The sequence below is a fragment of the Symphalangus syndactylus genome, chromosome 14 (assembly GCF_028878055.3).
Source record: "Symphalangus syndactylus isolate Jambi chromosome 14, NHGRI_mSymSyn1-v2.1_pri, whole genome shotgun sequence".
Lineage (NCBI taxonomy): Eukaryota > Metazoa > Chordata > Mammalia > Primates > Hylobatidae > Symphalangus > Symphalangus syndactylus.
The window spans coordinates 36429853-36443722 of record NC_072436.2 but is presented as its reverse complement, the minus strand read 5'-3'; the positions used below and the strand labels follow the sequence as shown (position 1 = coordinate 36443722).

The following is a 13870-nucleotide window of genomic DNA, read 5'->3' as shown; positions in this document are numbered from 1 at the left end:
GGCTAGTTCCTTGAAGTTAGTCCCTAAGCTGGGAAAAATCAGAGTCCCTGTTGGGCCATTAACTTCAGGAGCTCTGGGCTGTAACTTCTACTCCCCCACCAAAGGCCTCATGGCTGCGGGGCTCAGTAACAACAGGCCCCTGAGTCCCGAGGCCTTTGTGGCCACAGAGTGGAGAGCTCCTCTAGGCAAGTGGAACCTGTAGAGCTGTTGTGGGGATACCAGGGGGCTGACTGTACCCTGAGTCCCGTCCCAAGGTGCCAAGCTCCCCAGCCTCCACAGCCCCTGCGGGCCTGCGGGATGAGGCTGGGGAGGGTGTGGAGGACAGAGGCCAGGGTCTGGAGGGAGCCAGGGCTGGGCCGGTGGGGCTAAGGGCGTGTCTGGGGGGTCTCCTATTCTCCTGTTTCTGCTAGAGGCCTCCGCTGCTGGTCCCTTCCTCACATACACACACTGGTGTCCACCTGCCCCCCGCACCCCATCCCTATGCCAGCTGCCCCAGCCTGTGCCCCTTCCTGGTGCCCTGGCCGATAACTGTCTTCCCAGCGATTTTGACAGTGGCAGCTAATTGGCCCGAATTTGGTGTTTCCTTCTCCCCATCAGACACCCCTTTACGCAGGCATCCCTTTACGTGGCATGTCTCACTTAAGCCTCCTAACCAGAGGACGATTACGTAGGGACGATTATCTTCCCCCTTATTACAGGCAAGAAATGAAGGTTCCGAGGCGGTAAGCCGCAGGAGCCGGCAGTGACGGAGACCGTCCACGCCCTGCAGCCCCGCACCCCGCCCCCCGCCCCCGCCCCCCGCCCCCAGCCTCCCGCCCCCAGCCTCCCGCTTGCATCCCAGTGTCTTCAGTGCCCGCCCGCCGGCCCCATCCCCCGCGGGGTTTCTGCGCCTCCCGGCCCTACCAGAGCCCGGGGTCGGAGGGCAAGCAGAGCCGGGAGGCCCGGGGGTGCGATGTGGGATGGGGGTCCGGGCCCTCGGTGCCAGCCTGAGCTCGAGGCGGCCGCAGAGCCGCCCTTTGTTTCGCTGCGCTCGCGGCTTCTGCGGAGTCACGGTCACATGGAGCTTCCGGCACGGGGTGTTCCGGGCGCCACGCCAGGGCCCGAGACGCCCCCGCCCCCTGGCCTGCCCTGTGCCGCCCGAGGCCCTCGCCCGCCTGCAGGCCGCCGGCCACCCGGAGCTCCCTGGGCCTCGGGGTCCGCGCCCTGTCCCGGAGCTTCGCCTGGCCGCCTGGGGACCTGAAGTGCCCCTCCACCTCCCACCGTCCCCCAAGCTCTCGCCCGCCGTCCTGTCTTCTCTGAGCGCCGCTGTTCAGCTTTCCCTAGCTTTGACCCTAGACTGGAGCATCAGATCTAGTTGTTTCCCGGGGCCCACCGTCTCCCCTCCTCTAGACAACACCAAGCTCCCAAAATCAGGCTCATCACTCCCCCGGGAGCACGGTACAGTAAGTAGGTGTTGGAGGAGTAGGTAATGGACTCCATTCTCCTCATTTAATAGGGTGTCAGAGACAGCACTGAGCCTCCCTCCCTTCCCCACTCCAACTCCCACAAATCAAAACAAAAATCAGCCACTCAGCCTGGCCTCGCTCGGCACAGAGCATCAAAAGTAAACGCCCCAATCTGGGGTAGAAACGGCTGGCCCTTTCTGCCTGGGCCTAGCTCCTGCATCTCCATAACTGCAGGCTAGTCTGCCCTGTGACACTTGAGAACCGTGGGACCTCCCTTGTGCAGGCCACCTCTGCTTCATTTAGCAGATTCAATAATGCATTCAACAAATGTTTATTGAAAGCAAACTTGTGCAAGGCAGGCCAGTCCCTCTCAGGATGCTCTAGGCCCACAAGTAGATGTGAGAGGATCCTCTGCTGTTCCGGCAGTGCCTGTGCTGTCCCCTGACTGGTCTAGGCCACCGCAGTTCCTTCATCCAGGACCTAGTGAACTGGGTGGACACCTGCATTCCTGGAGGCCAGGAAGAGGGTGTCAGCCTTGGAGAGGCAACAGAGAGGGCAATGGGAGGCTCTAGGTGAGCATGGGGTGGGGTCTCCAGGACCCTTCCCTGGGCCTCCAGGCAGCCTTTCCCCATTAATGCTGCTTGCAGGCACTGGGAAAGGCTAGGGCGAGGAGGGGTGGGGAAGGAGAGAGGAAGACAGCCCAAGGTGGGGCGGGGCAAGAAGCAAACTGGGGCCAAAGGCGGTGTGTACTTTGCTGTGGCCTCAAGGCTTGGTGGGGAAGAGCAGGCAGGTGAGTTCCCGGCTGCCGCTGTGTCTGTCCACAAGGGGCAGAGGGTGCCTCGTGAAGTGCTGGACCATGGCGGCCATGGAGGAGAAGAGCTGGCCAGGGAGGCAGGGCATCCGTGAGTCCCATGAGCCTCATGCTGGGAGCAACTTCCTGAGGCAACTGTGGGACTCTGGCAAGGGGACTTTTGACATTTTTCTAGATATCTTCCTGTTTGCCCCATGCCGCTCCACTGCCATTTTGCTGCCCCATTCCAGGCCTCAGGCAACTTTCCTGCTGCTGCACCTATGGGCACGCCACTGGCCAGACTCTTATGTCCAAGGCTAGATCAAACTGACTCTAGGATGCGCCTCTGCCCTGGTCCTCCAGCGTGGGGAGCTGTGTGATGGGTGTCTCTAGTTTGCATCCTGGCAAATGCTGGGTGCGACGTTGAGTCCTCGGGGGAGGTAGACAAGAGTCTGAAGATCCTGGACCCCGCCCTCCTCCCAGCTGGGTTCATTAAAGGCACAAAGGCCCCACCTCGACACTGTGCAGACTGAGCCATGGCAGGAGGGGCACCTCCCCCACCAGAGGGCCTGGCGTCTGGGAAGGAGTTCAGGGCTCTGGGCTCTGTCATTTCTGCCCACCCCAGAAAGATACAAAACGAAGGTTTTTCCCTAGGCAAATGCTCTTGGCTGGGCCCGGGGTACTGCTCTGCAGTCCCTCCTTAGGCCCCTGCCTCCTCCAGCTCCCACCTCCTCATGGTTCCTGCCCTTCCGGCCCAGGGCATAGTGGCGTCCGCCATCCAGCCGCCGGATGGGAATGTTGAAGACCCGGCCTCGGAGAAGCACTGCCAGGGTGAAGGGCTGGGAGCCATGAGGTCCCGAGCTGGGGCGCACGGTATAGGCCCCATCCTGTGGAGAAGACCTCAGCCATCAACCTCGTCTTCCAATGGCCCTCCCACCGCCCTGACCCATGATGGGGCCAGAACCCTCCTGGCTCTCCTGCTCCCCACTGCTCGGCCAGCCACAGCCTGTGAGCAAAAGGGGTTTCGGAGAAGACCCGGGGTCTGTGGCTGCCCACCTTTTGTAAGTGGAGCAGGGCACTCTCAACAGCATGGCGGTCACAGTTCCCCGAGTACCAAGGCTGAGCCAGCAGATCACCGTCCTGTGCATACACACAGTCACTCAGAGACATGCCAGGGCACTCGATCAGGCATGGGGAGCCGAGGACCCAGGGTGCAGTTATTTGTGTTCCCATCGCCTTTGCTCAACTGAATCCCCCGCAGGCAGAACAAAGAGGTGTCTCTGTGTGGGGCACGGCGGGGTGCTGCACACGTGTGTTCAATGTGTTCTTGCAGTGGTGCACCCTTCAGCCCAAGAGGGTTCCTGGGTGAGGACTCTCAGGCTCTGCTCCCGGAACCTCTCCCTACAGCCTGCTCCCAGCCCCTCCTCACCTCAGCAGCTGAGGCGCTCCCAGTGGGGGCTACAGAGGGAAGAGACGATTTCCTTCCTGCTAGAAGAAGCAGATTATTGAGCTGGGGTGGGGTGGGGGTGGTCAAAGGCGGCTTCTAGGGGACAGCTGCGGGGGCGGGGGGTAGGAGGAGGCGTACATGGGCCCGAGCCCAAACCCGGGCACCCAGTGCTTCCTCCACTCTCCAGATCCAGTGCCCTGGTAGGACCCACCAGCCAGGCCTCGTGTGACCTCCAAATGAGGCGTGATTTTGGGGCACAGACTAGGAGCTTCCTGATTTGGTGCAGACCCTGGAAAATGCCCAAGAGCGTCCCCTCAGGCCTGATCTCAGCTGGAGTCAGAGCTTCAGGGACATCCTCAGTAACTTGGGGCCTGAGGGAGTCTGGCCTGCAGGGCTGGGGCTGGGGCAGGCCCTGGCAGGACCAGCCGAATTCATGCTGAAGATGCCTGCATTCACCTACTTTTTTTTTTTAAAAGTCTAGTCAAGTGCAGTAGTGAGAAGTGGGGAAAGGGTAGAACAAGGAGTTTGATCTGTAACTGCCTGTGAACAATCAGTTGGGATAACTCACTACCTTTGGACCAGACTTTACTCACCTTTAGAGGTGGCATCTGCTGCTCCCTGGCATACAGGAGGTCTGATCAGAAGAGACTGGGCCCCAGGTCCCACCCTGAGCCTCCCTCCCTGCCTCCCTCTCTTCTCCCCTGACCATCAGCCTCTTACATTCCGAGTTTCCTGGGGCGCTGTGGTAAGCCTGTGGGAAGCAAATTGGGGGACAGAACTCAGGGTCTTTATGTTTTTCAAGGGAAAGAGCCAGTGAACCCAGCATCCCAAGCTGCCCCTGCCACCACTGCAAACAACCGGGGGACAGTGCAAGGAGAGTCCATCCCAGGGTCAGGGCTGGGGAAGCCTGAACTGGGGTGCTGTCTCTCTCTGTGTCTCACATACATACATACAGGTGCACACCTGGTGGGGCACTTACCTGGGCACCATTGATGTCCTGGGCAGAGAGCCTGAGGGCATAAGGACTTGGAAGCTGAGAGTCTGAGTCAAAGCCAGGACTGAAACAGGGAGGGCAGGCTGGGCTCGGCTGGGCACCAGGCAGGGAATCCATGCTGGCCAGGGTGGGGCTGAGAATAGCTGCAGGGCCTGCTGCTTCTCTGCAGCCTGGACTTTCTGGGAGTGCTTCCAACTAGAGGCAGATGCTGTCCTGGCCGCAGCAGCTGGGGAGCCCCACCCAGCCCATGCTCTAAGGGGAGCACCTCCCTTGCTGGCACAGTGTGGGTCAACCTGGACCAAAGGCTGCTGCTCCCTGTGATGTCCATGCGGTGACTGAAGGCAAATGCATGTCGGTGGCGGTGGTGAGAGGCAGCAAGGGAAGCAGATGGAGCCAGGAGAGTGTGTTGTGCTGTGAGCAGCTGAGGGCCTCAGGCAGGAGGGGTCTGGAGCTGAGGGAGGGGCTCACCTGGATCGGGCTCACATTCCAAGTAGAGGTTCTCATCAGGTTTCTCTGGAGGGCCTGGCACCTAAGGTAGGGAGGAGTGTATGAGACCATGGGTTTGACCAGTCCTGAGGCTCCATTTAGGACTAGGGGTTTTGCGGGAGAAGCCATCGATTTGAAGGGGTAGCAGGCACCTCACTCCCTCCTCACATGGTGACCCTCTTTCTGGGAGCTAGCTTGAATGATTGCAACTTCACCTCTGTCTCAGAGGGGGCATCCCACGAGCACCTTCCTGTTCAGAGGCGCCCATGGGCCCCAGCTCTCAGAGAGTGTGAGGAGGATCCCTGGGCGGCACCCTCAGGACAGCTGGCTCATTGCCTGCCAGGGGCCTGTGGCTGAGGGGCAGGGGCCTTGCTCTGGGCCTTTTCCCTTGGTTTCAGGAATATTTTTTGGCCCTCCCTAGCTCCCACACCACCCGTGCCAGTTTCTTAACCAGAACCCTGGAAAGTGAGGGGAAATGGAGGGGCTGCTCACCACTCTGGACGATGCACCCTGCTCTGGAAGGAAAAGGAGAGAACCACCTGTCATGCACGGCAGGGAGCAGAAAGGAATTCAGTGGGACTGAGGCTGAAAGAGCAGAGTCTCCTTAGGGCGCCCCCGAGGAGGGCATCTCAGAGCCAGCTTTGAAGCCCCAGGAGAAAGCTTTTCTCATCCCCTGATGGTTCTCTGCACAGCCCTATGGTGTCACCTTTCCTGACCTCCCAACTGACTTGCCAGGCCTGGCTCCAAATAACTTTGGACTGTTCAAAAAATCATAGCAGCCAGGCACAGTGGCTCATGCCTGTAATTCCCAGCACTTTGGGAGGCTGAGGCGGGCAGATCACTTGAGGTGAGGAGTTCGAGGCCAGCCTGGCCAACATAGTGAAATCTTGTCTCTACTAAAAATACAAAAATTAGCCAGAAATTGCTTGAACCCGGGAGGCAGAGGTTGCAGTGAGCCAAGATCGTGCCACTGCACTCCAGCCTGGGTAACAGAGCGAGACTCCGACTCAAAAAAAAAAAAAATCAGAGCAGCCAAGCCAAAAAAAAAAAGAGCAGATTCTGCTTCTGTGTGATCTTAGGCACAGCATTTCGTATCTCTGGGCCTCAGTCTCCTCATTCATTTCATTAGAGGCAACGCCACCTGCCTGCCTACCTTAGAGGATTGGTAGGTTAAAAAGGGGCACAGCCAGGGGAGTGCCGTGAAAGGGCATGTCAGGCAAGCACAGCTCTACCCCATGGCGGGAAGACTCCCTGTCCCAGGGTGGAGCCACAGAAAGAGAGGACGTCCCCATTACCTCGCCTCCCGAAGATAGGTCCCTGCTTCCCGGCCACCGGCAGGCTCACTGCTCCCTTCAGCTGTGGGCACAGTGGGGCTGGTGAGGGCGGATGGGGGAAGGAAACTGAGGCACCAGTTTCCTTCCAGGAGGGCAAGGATGGGGCGGGATAGAATGGGATGAGACCACTTATATCTGTGTAGCTTTAAAAAATGTACAAAAGGGATGACTCTTCCCTTTGCTTCTACCCTGTGGCTCTTTCTTTGTTGTGAATAGCACCCTGCTTTTTACCAAAATTCTAGTGAAATGTATGATAAAGGTAGTAGCTTTCAAAATCCATAAAGTCCCACTGGGATAAAGGTGGGAATGGGAGCTGGCAGTGACTGACAGCTGAGGAAGGGATTTGTTTGTTCTGGAGGTGGGGAGGGGTCCTCAGGTCCCAGAATCCAAGGGAAGGGCAGCTGAGCCCCTCCCCTCCCCCTCAGAGAGATGAGAAGGGCACCGTGGGTGAAGCTGAAGGGGAGGCTGGAAGGGCCAGGCCAGGCGAGTTGGAGGAGTGACTGACAGCAGCGGCAGGGCTCTGGCTTCTCATGCATCTGGCATCTGATTTTTCAGGGGCCCCTTGAATGCAAATGTGGGGGAATCTTGCAAATGAGATGACTCTAAGATTTACTCACTGGGAAATGGCAGCCTGGGATGGGGCGGGTGGGGAAGGAGGGACTTCTGGAGAGGCCTCTCACCATGGTGGGCTGAGGCAGGGGTGGTGATGGCTTTGATGGACCCGGGGGGCCAGAGTGATCTGGAAAAGATCGCATGCGTTGTGACTTGGTGGGTTACTCCCAGGTGGGTTCCCATTTTCCTCCCGCCTCCCCCCGACCAGCCTCCATTTCTTCCTCCTTCCCTCGCTCCCCTTGCTCATTGGCTTCCTGACAGCCCAGTCTCCATGGCAACCGGAGGCGGGCAGTTTCCCTGCCCCCACCTGGCCGAGGAGCGGAGCAGTGGGGGTGGGATGCCAGCGGCAGCCGGGGCTCTCCCAGCACCCCCGCCCTTGGCCTGAAGAAGTGTTGGGATCTCAGAAGGGGAATGCCAGGCCCCCACTGTTGCCTTGGTTACACCACCCCTCCTCTTCCCTTCCCACTCTTCTTCCTCCCTCCCACCCTCCCTCCCTCCGTTCCTTCATCTCTCTCTCTCTCTCTCCCTGCCCAGCCAAGAGGCCCTGATGATTGCCAGCTGAGGCCTCCTTTGCTGCCTCAGTGCAGGCAGGGGAGGAGAGGCGAGGCCTATGCCCTCTTGTCTTGTGGGGACCCTCCTGCCCTGCCCAAGCACCTGGTCTTCCTGCCTCCCACCTCCCAGCCCTCACCCAGGTACAAGGAGTCCTCCTCAGTGCCAGGAAGATGGGCAGGGGCTAGACTGAGGGGCAGAGCCTCACAGGGGGGCAGCTCATACTTATTTTCCTCCTCGTCCTCCTCCTGGGCCTGGAGGAAGGGATGCTCAGCACAGCAGGAATGGAGGGGAGAGGGTGTTCAGCGCAGGCTCTGGCCGCTGCCTCCCCACCCCAACCTCAGTAGCCAGACTCACCTTGTGTCTCCAAGTCCCTGGGGCAGGCAGAAGGGAAGGGCTGGGAGCATCTTCTCTCCAACCTGGGGAGTCTGGACACACAAGCTGGCCTCACCTCCTCCCTGCCCACCTTTCCCCAGTATAATAAACCACCCACCCTTGACAGCTCCAGTGCTTCAACTCAAAGGAACCACTCATCACAGGCATTGCCAATGCTGCCGCAGGGCCACTGAGGTAGGCAGTTTGGAAACAAGGGACCCTTCCACCTATGCCCATCCCCTGTCCCCTGCACCCTTGATTCTGGCCAAGACAGATGGGAGAGCTAGGCCCCTGTGACTCAGCAGTGCTGGGCTCTGGGAGGCAGGAGGTGTGCAGAGTCACTTAGGGGGAATCTGACTTGCAAGGGATCCCAGTCTGTTGGGCCCCTCTGACCCCCTGTGTCACTTACCCACACATCTGGGGGGTGGGAGCGGTGGCCCCAGCCTGCAAGCACATTCTAGTCAACTCTGCCCAAGGGGCCCTGGAGTTTGTGTGAGACAGATGCTGTGTTCTGGGACATTCACATCCATGACAGTGTGACTGACAGATGCCCTGGTACCAGGGCAGCAGAGAAGGAGGCTGGGGGCAGAGCTGGTGCCCGTGGGCGCTAACTGCATGAGCTAGTGCCCTGGGGAAGCCGGGACTCGGGGAGCCCTAGTGCTGACAGGAAGTGGAGGCGTGTGAATGGTCTCCCTGGGCAGAGAGGGGCCAGGCAGATCCAGCACAGCTCCTGGGATGGCTGTGCCCAGGAGAGGAGGGGCAGAGAGAGAAAAGAGGGGAGGGCAGGGGAGAGAGGAGCCCCAGTACTCACCGGGGCTTGCTCCCACTGAGCTTGTCCTGGAAAAAGCCAGGGTGGGGAGTAGAGGGGTCAGTGCAGCCGCCCTGTGGCCGAGTCCTGGGCCGCCCAGGTGGGCAGGTTTACGTGCCTGGGGCTGTCCTGGGACCACATCTTACCATGGCAGAGGCAGAGGAGCTTTGCCTCCCTGGAGCCCAGGATCTGCCACAAATGGCCTGGGGAAAAGGGCTCCATTGTTCCCATCATTTGCATCTCTTAAACACCAGGAAGGTAGATCTGCTGTGGCCTCCCACAGACCAACTTCATCTAGGACACTCCCAGGGCCCAGCCCCAGGTCTCTGAGCCTCCCCTAGGCAGGCCTCCCCCAGCTGTGGTCTCCAGCCCCTCCGCACTATAAGAGGAAGAGCTAAGCTGGACCAGGGTTCTCAGGCTTCCTTCAGCTCTCTGATCAGTGTCGCCTTTCTCAACTCATAGACAACATTACATTATTTGGCAGATCCAATTAAAAACAGCAGGCTGGCCTTGCAGACACTTTTATTAAACCCTTTACTACTGTTGTCATTTGCTGGTGAGTAATGTCCAGCGATTAAGGAAATGAAGGTGAGGGAAGCGCTTAGAAAGAGGTTCTAATATTTAGTGTGGCAGCTTCATTTTTTGATGGATGTATTTATCCATTCAGTGGGTATTTATTGAACATCCACTGTCTGCCAGAGGCTGTTCCAGGCGTTGAAGATGCCGTAGGAAGATGAAGCAGGCAGGCATTACATGTGTTTCCTCATTGGATTCTCACAATAACGTCATGCTGCAAGTACTAGTTTTATCCCTGCTTTTCAAATGAGGAAACTGAGTGCATTAGTCAACTCAGGCTGCCATAACCAAAACCCACAAACTGTGTGGCTTAAGCAACAGAAATGTCATTTTCTCACTGTTCTGGAGCTAGAAGTCTAAGATCAAGGTGCCATAGGGGTTGGTTTGTGATGTGGCCTCTCTTCTTGGCTTGTAAACAGCTGCTTTCTCTGTGTCCTCACATGGCCTCTTGTCTGTGCAGAGAGAGGCGGTTCTGGTAACTCTTCTTCTTATGAAGACACCCACACTATCAGATTAGGGCCCCACCCACATGACCTCGTTTATTCTTAATGACCTCCCTAAAGACCCTATCTCTAAATACTCACATGGGAGGTTAGGATTTTAGCATATGCATTTTAAGGGAACACAATTCAGTCATAACACTGAGGCTCTGAGAAGTTGAATAGCTTTCCTGAGGTCATGCAATTAGCAAGTGTTGGAGGTGGGATTCAACCTGAGCTCTGCCTGCCCCAGAGCCTGTACCCTAAAGGCTAAGCATCCTGTACCTCACCAGGATTGGGTCTGGACCCTCCTTTCCTACAATGGAATTAGCAGTGCTAATTGTGACCTTCCTTAAGGAGCTCATGACTTCCAGGGGCTCTGTTACCTGAGTGAATTTCAGAACTTTGACTTTCTGAGAAGGGTCGCAATAAAAAGGAGGGCTGGGGCCTGGTCTCTGACTCTGTTTAAGTCAGGGAATGAGGAAACACAGACCACGATCATGAATGATGACATGAGAACTTCTAAGGCCCTGGAGCTTTCTTGTGCTTATTATTTCGGTGGCATCCTGGCTGTTGGCACAAAGGAGAAATAAAGCCCATGTGCTTGCATCTTCGGAGGCCGCCAGGCTGGGGGCACTGAGGAGACACCTAGGAATGAAGAGGAAGACCAGACAATTCCTGGGATGTGCAGGCAAAAGGGCATCCAAGAAACCAAGAAGAGTCACTGGGGTGGCTTCACAGGGAGCCCATTTGGTACAAAGGGAAAAACTGAAAAAACAAAAATAACAAATCCTCATCCAGAATTGTTTCTACTGGGTCTATTCTTTGTCCTCCACTCTCAGCTGACCTTTCTTCCACATTTGAACCATAAGGCAGCGGCAACTTCCCTCACCCAAGGGGACCTCGTTTGGAATCAGGGTCAGTAGGAGGTTCTGGACACCACCCTGCTGTAAACCTCAGCCTGAGCGAGTTTCCCAGTCCATGCTGCCCTCACTCCAGCCACCTCCCTGCTCTGCTTAGGGCTTTGCATAGGCAAATGCCAAGGCCTGGGTGAGTGAAAGGGCCCCAGGCAGAGGGCAGAGTCCATGCCATCTTGGTGGGGGCACTGGCCTGGGCAGATCTGGGAGAAGGGGAAGGAAAGAGGCCTGCCTCAGTGGCCACGTGTTGTCACACAGGCAGATTGGGACATCTTCTTTATCCATCTTTGGCATGGAATTGCTCTGTGCACACCATAGATATTCCCTGGGGATGAATTCCTGGAAGCGGACTTACTAGAAACTCACATTTTGAAGGTATAATGCCCCATTGTCCGGCAGCACCTGAGTGCCTGTTTTATGGTCCTTCCATAGCACAAAGTGATTCTCCAAATTTTTCAGGTCTCAGCTACTGAGAACAGGCCATGGGCCCAAGGTAGTCTAAATCCACCCTCAGAAAACACACAGTGGTGTTTAGATAAAACTCAAATGGATTTTTCCCCTGCTCTCACACAACAGTCAATACATAGCAGACTTCTGTGACCAAACGTGGTGGCAGGGTGGGCAGTTCTCCCCACCACCCAGTGAGCAATCAGTTCTGCAGCGGACACAGCGGGGTGTCCTCCAATCCAATTCCAACACTACCTGCCTGGAGACAGAGTCAGATCCTACAGGTTGAGGGGTCAGTCCCCAAGACGCCTGCCCTGCCACCCCAGATACCAGGCCCAAGTCTAGGCCTCCAGAACTTCTAACCAACTGGCTTCAAGCTGGGGTTCCCACAACCTCCTCTTTGGGTTTGATTAATTTGCTGGAGCAGCAGCTCACAGAGCTCAGTGAAACACTTACTTATGTTTACTGGTTTATTATGAAGGATATTGCAGAGGATACAGATGAAGAGATGTGTAGGGCAGAAATAGTGAGAAAGGGTGTGGAGGCTCCATGCCCTCCCTGGGCACACCACACTCTAGCAGCCTCCACATGGTCAGCTATGGAGAAGCTCTCTAAACCAGGCCTCTTAGGTTTTTATAGAAGATTCATAACCACAGCATTCCTTCCCCCAGAGTATGGGGCAGGACCCTCTCTGGAATTAGGGTCCCACAATCAGAAAGGTGGAGGAAGATTAGAGTCCGGCCTTGGGCGGGTGAAAGGAGGACAGGAAAAGGCCAGAGAGATTCTGTTTCCCAAGGCCCGCTCCTGAGGCCTAACACAGCCAACATCATAACCAAAGGCTCTAAACAGGGCTGTGGGAGTCATGAGCCTGGAACCGTGGACGAAAACCTACATATGAAGAAATACCCGAGGTCATTCTTGCCAGCAGACAGAGAAGATGGCGAAGTGTAGCCGGGACCTGTGGTGTGAGTGGAGTGGGATTCACTGCAAGGAGGAGGATGGAGGTGGCTCTGAGGACCTGCAGTGGGACAGGTAAACAGGCTGAGGTCAGAGGTCTCAGAGGTGGGAGAGCACAGCACGTGGAGGAAGAGCCGTGGAGATGTGGGTGGCTGGGCTCACCAAGAACAGAAGGGGACATCTGCCATCCTTTTTGGCTGCTAAACATGCCTATGTTTGGGGAGTTCTCCACCTCATGAATCCTCGTTTCCAATTGCAGAAGCCAGGTGAGGCCTTCCCAGCCTCCCCTTGCCGCTGAGGTGCAGGCTCTGCCAGCCAGACGCCCCGTGCCAGACTCTGAACCTGCATCAGGCACCAAGATAAATGCACCCTGGGAAGGTGGTGACAGCCAAATCCTGTTTCCAGAGGCTTAGGGGGGTGAGCCCTTAGTGCCACCATCCAGGGCCCAAATCAGTGGCATTGGCAAACAGTGGTATCAGTGTCCAGGGTGGCTCTGCCAGGCTGGCTTGGCTGTGACCTTTGGGACATTATTCCTGGCTAACTCTCTGGCCCTGCTGGAGATGCTATGAGCTACAGAATAGTTTTAATAAATTATTTTCCAGCTTAAACTAGCTAGAGTCTGTTTCTCTTACTTTCAGTTAAGAACTTTAATCTGGCCGGGCGTGGTGGCTCACGCTTGTAATCCCAACACTTTGGGAGGCTGAAGTGGGTGGATCGCAAGGTCAGGAGTTTGAGACCAGCCTGGCCAACATGGTGAAACCCTGTCTCTACTAAAAAAATACAAAAAAATTAGCCGGGCATTGTGGCGAATACCTGTAATCCCAGCCCTCAGAAGGCTGAGGCAGAAGAATAGCTTGAACCCGGGAGGCGGAGGTTGCCATGAGCCGAGATCGCGCTGTTGCTCTCAAACCTGGGCAGTAAGAGTGAAACACAGTCTCAAAAAAAAAAAAAAAAGAAAAGAAAAGAACTTTAATCTGGGGATGAAACCTCAGAGTCAGTGGGTTCACCAAATGGATGCCAAGAAACTCAAACAGTGAACCCAGGTATGGGTGTCTCCTGGGAAGGTGGAACCAGATAGAACTAGTGTCATAGCGTTATACTTGTATAGTCTTGGGACTATTTATTTATTTATTTATTTTGAGATGGAGTCTCGCTCTGTCACCCAGGCTGGAGTGCAGTGGCACGATCTCGGTTCGCTGCAACCTCCGCCTCCCGGGTTCAAGCCATTCTCCTTTTTCAGCCTCCCGAGTAGCTGGGACTACAGGCGCGCATCACCATGCCTGGCTAATTTTTGTATTTTTAGTACAGATGGGGTTTCACTATGTTGGCCGGGCTGGTCTCAAACTCCTGACCTTGTGATCCACCTGCCTCAGCCTCCCAAAGTGCTAGGATTACAGGCGTAAGCCATCATGTCTGGCCAGGACTATTTATTTTTAGAGACAGCATCTCACCCTGTCACCCAGGCTAGAGTGCAGTGGCACGACCATAGACCACTGCAGCCTCAAACTCATGCCTCAGGTTTAGGTTAGGACTCAAGTGATCCTCCAGCCTCAACCTCCCAAGTAGCTAGGACTATATGCTCACACCACCAGGCCCAGCTAATTTTTAAACACTTTTCGTAGACGAGGCCTTGCTATGTGGCCCAGGATGGTCT

The 13870-nt window shown here is 56.3% G+C and overlaps 1 protein-coding gene across 1 annotated transcript; it reads right to left on the bottom strand.

Annotated features, from left to right (window-relative positions):
- Window positions 1-1867: 1867 nt before the first annotated feature.
- SH2D6 (SH2 domain containing 6) lies at window positions 1868-11201 on the bottom strand. Its single transcript, XM_055243414.2, has 16 exons — window positions 11179-11201; window positions 8844-8927; window positions 8442-8476; window positions 8015-8085; window positions 7797-7911; window positions 7177-7235; window positions 6458-6518; window positions 5655-5677; window positions 5145-5205; window positions 4662-4740; window positions 4403-4433; window positions 4276-4300; window positions 3665-3723; window positions 3292-3375; window positions 2964-3122; window positions 1868-2324 (listed from the first exon to the last, which is right to left on the bottom strand). The coding sequence occupies exons 1-16, from the start codon at window positions 11199-11201 to the stop codon at window positions 2208-2210; spliced, it is 1086 nt and encodes a 361-aa protein (XP_055099389.1). The 3' UTR covers window positions 1868-2207.
- Window positions 11202-13870: the final 2669 nt, after the last annotated feature.

Coding starts and splice junctions, on each gene's coding strand:
- SH2D6 (XM_055243414.2), bottom strand. CDS start 11,201: ATGGGGCATTATACCTTCAAAAT. Junction 4,434..4,661: donor AGGACATCAATGGTGCCCAG/GTAAGTGCCCCA, acceptor TGCTTCCCACAG/GCTTACCACAGCGCCCCAGG. Junction 3,123..3,291: donor CCCTGCTCCACTTACAAAAG/GTGGGCAGCCAC, acceptor TCTTCTCCACAG/GATGGGGCCTATACCGTGCG.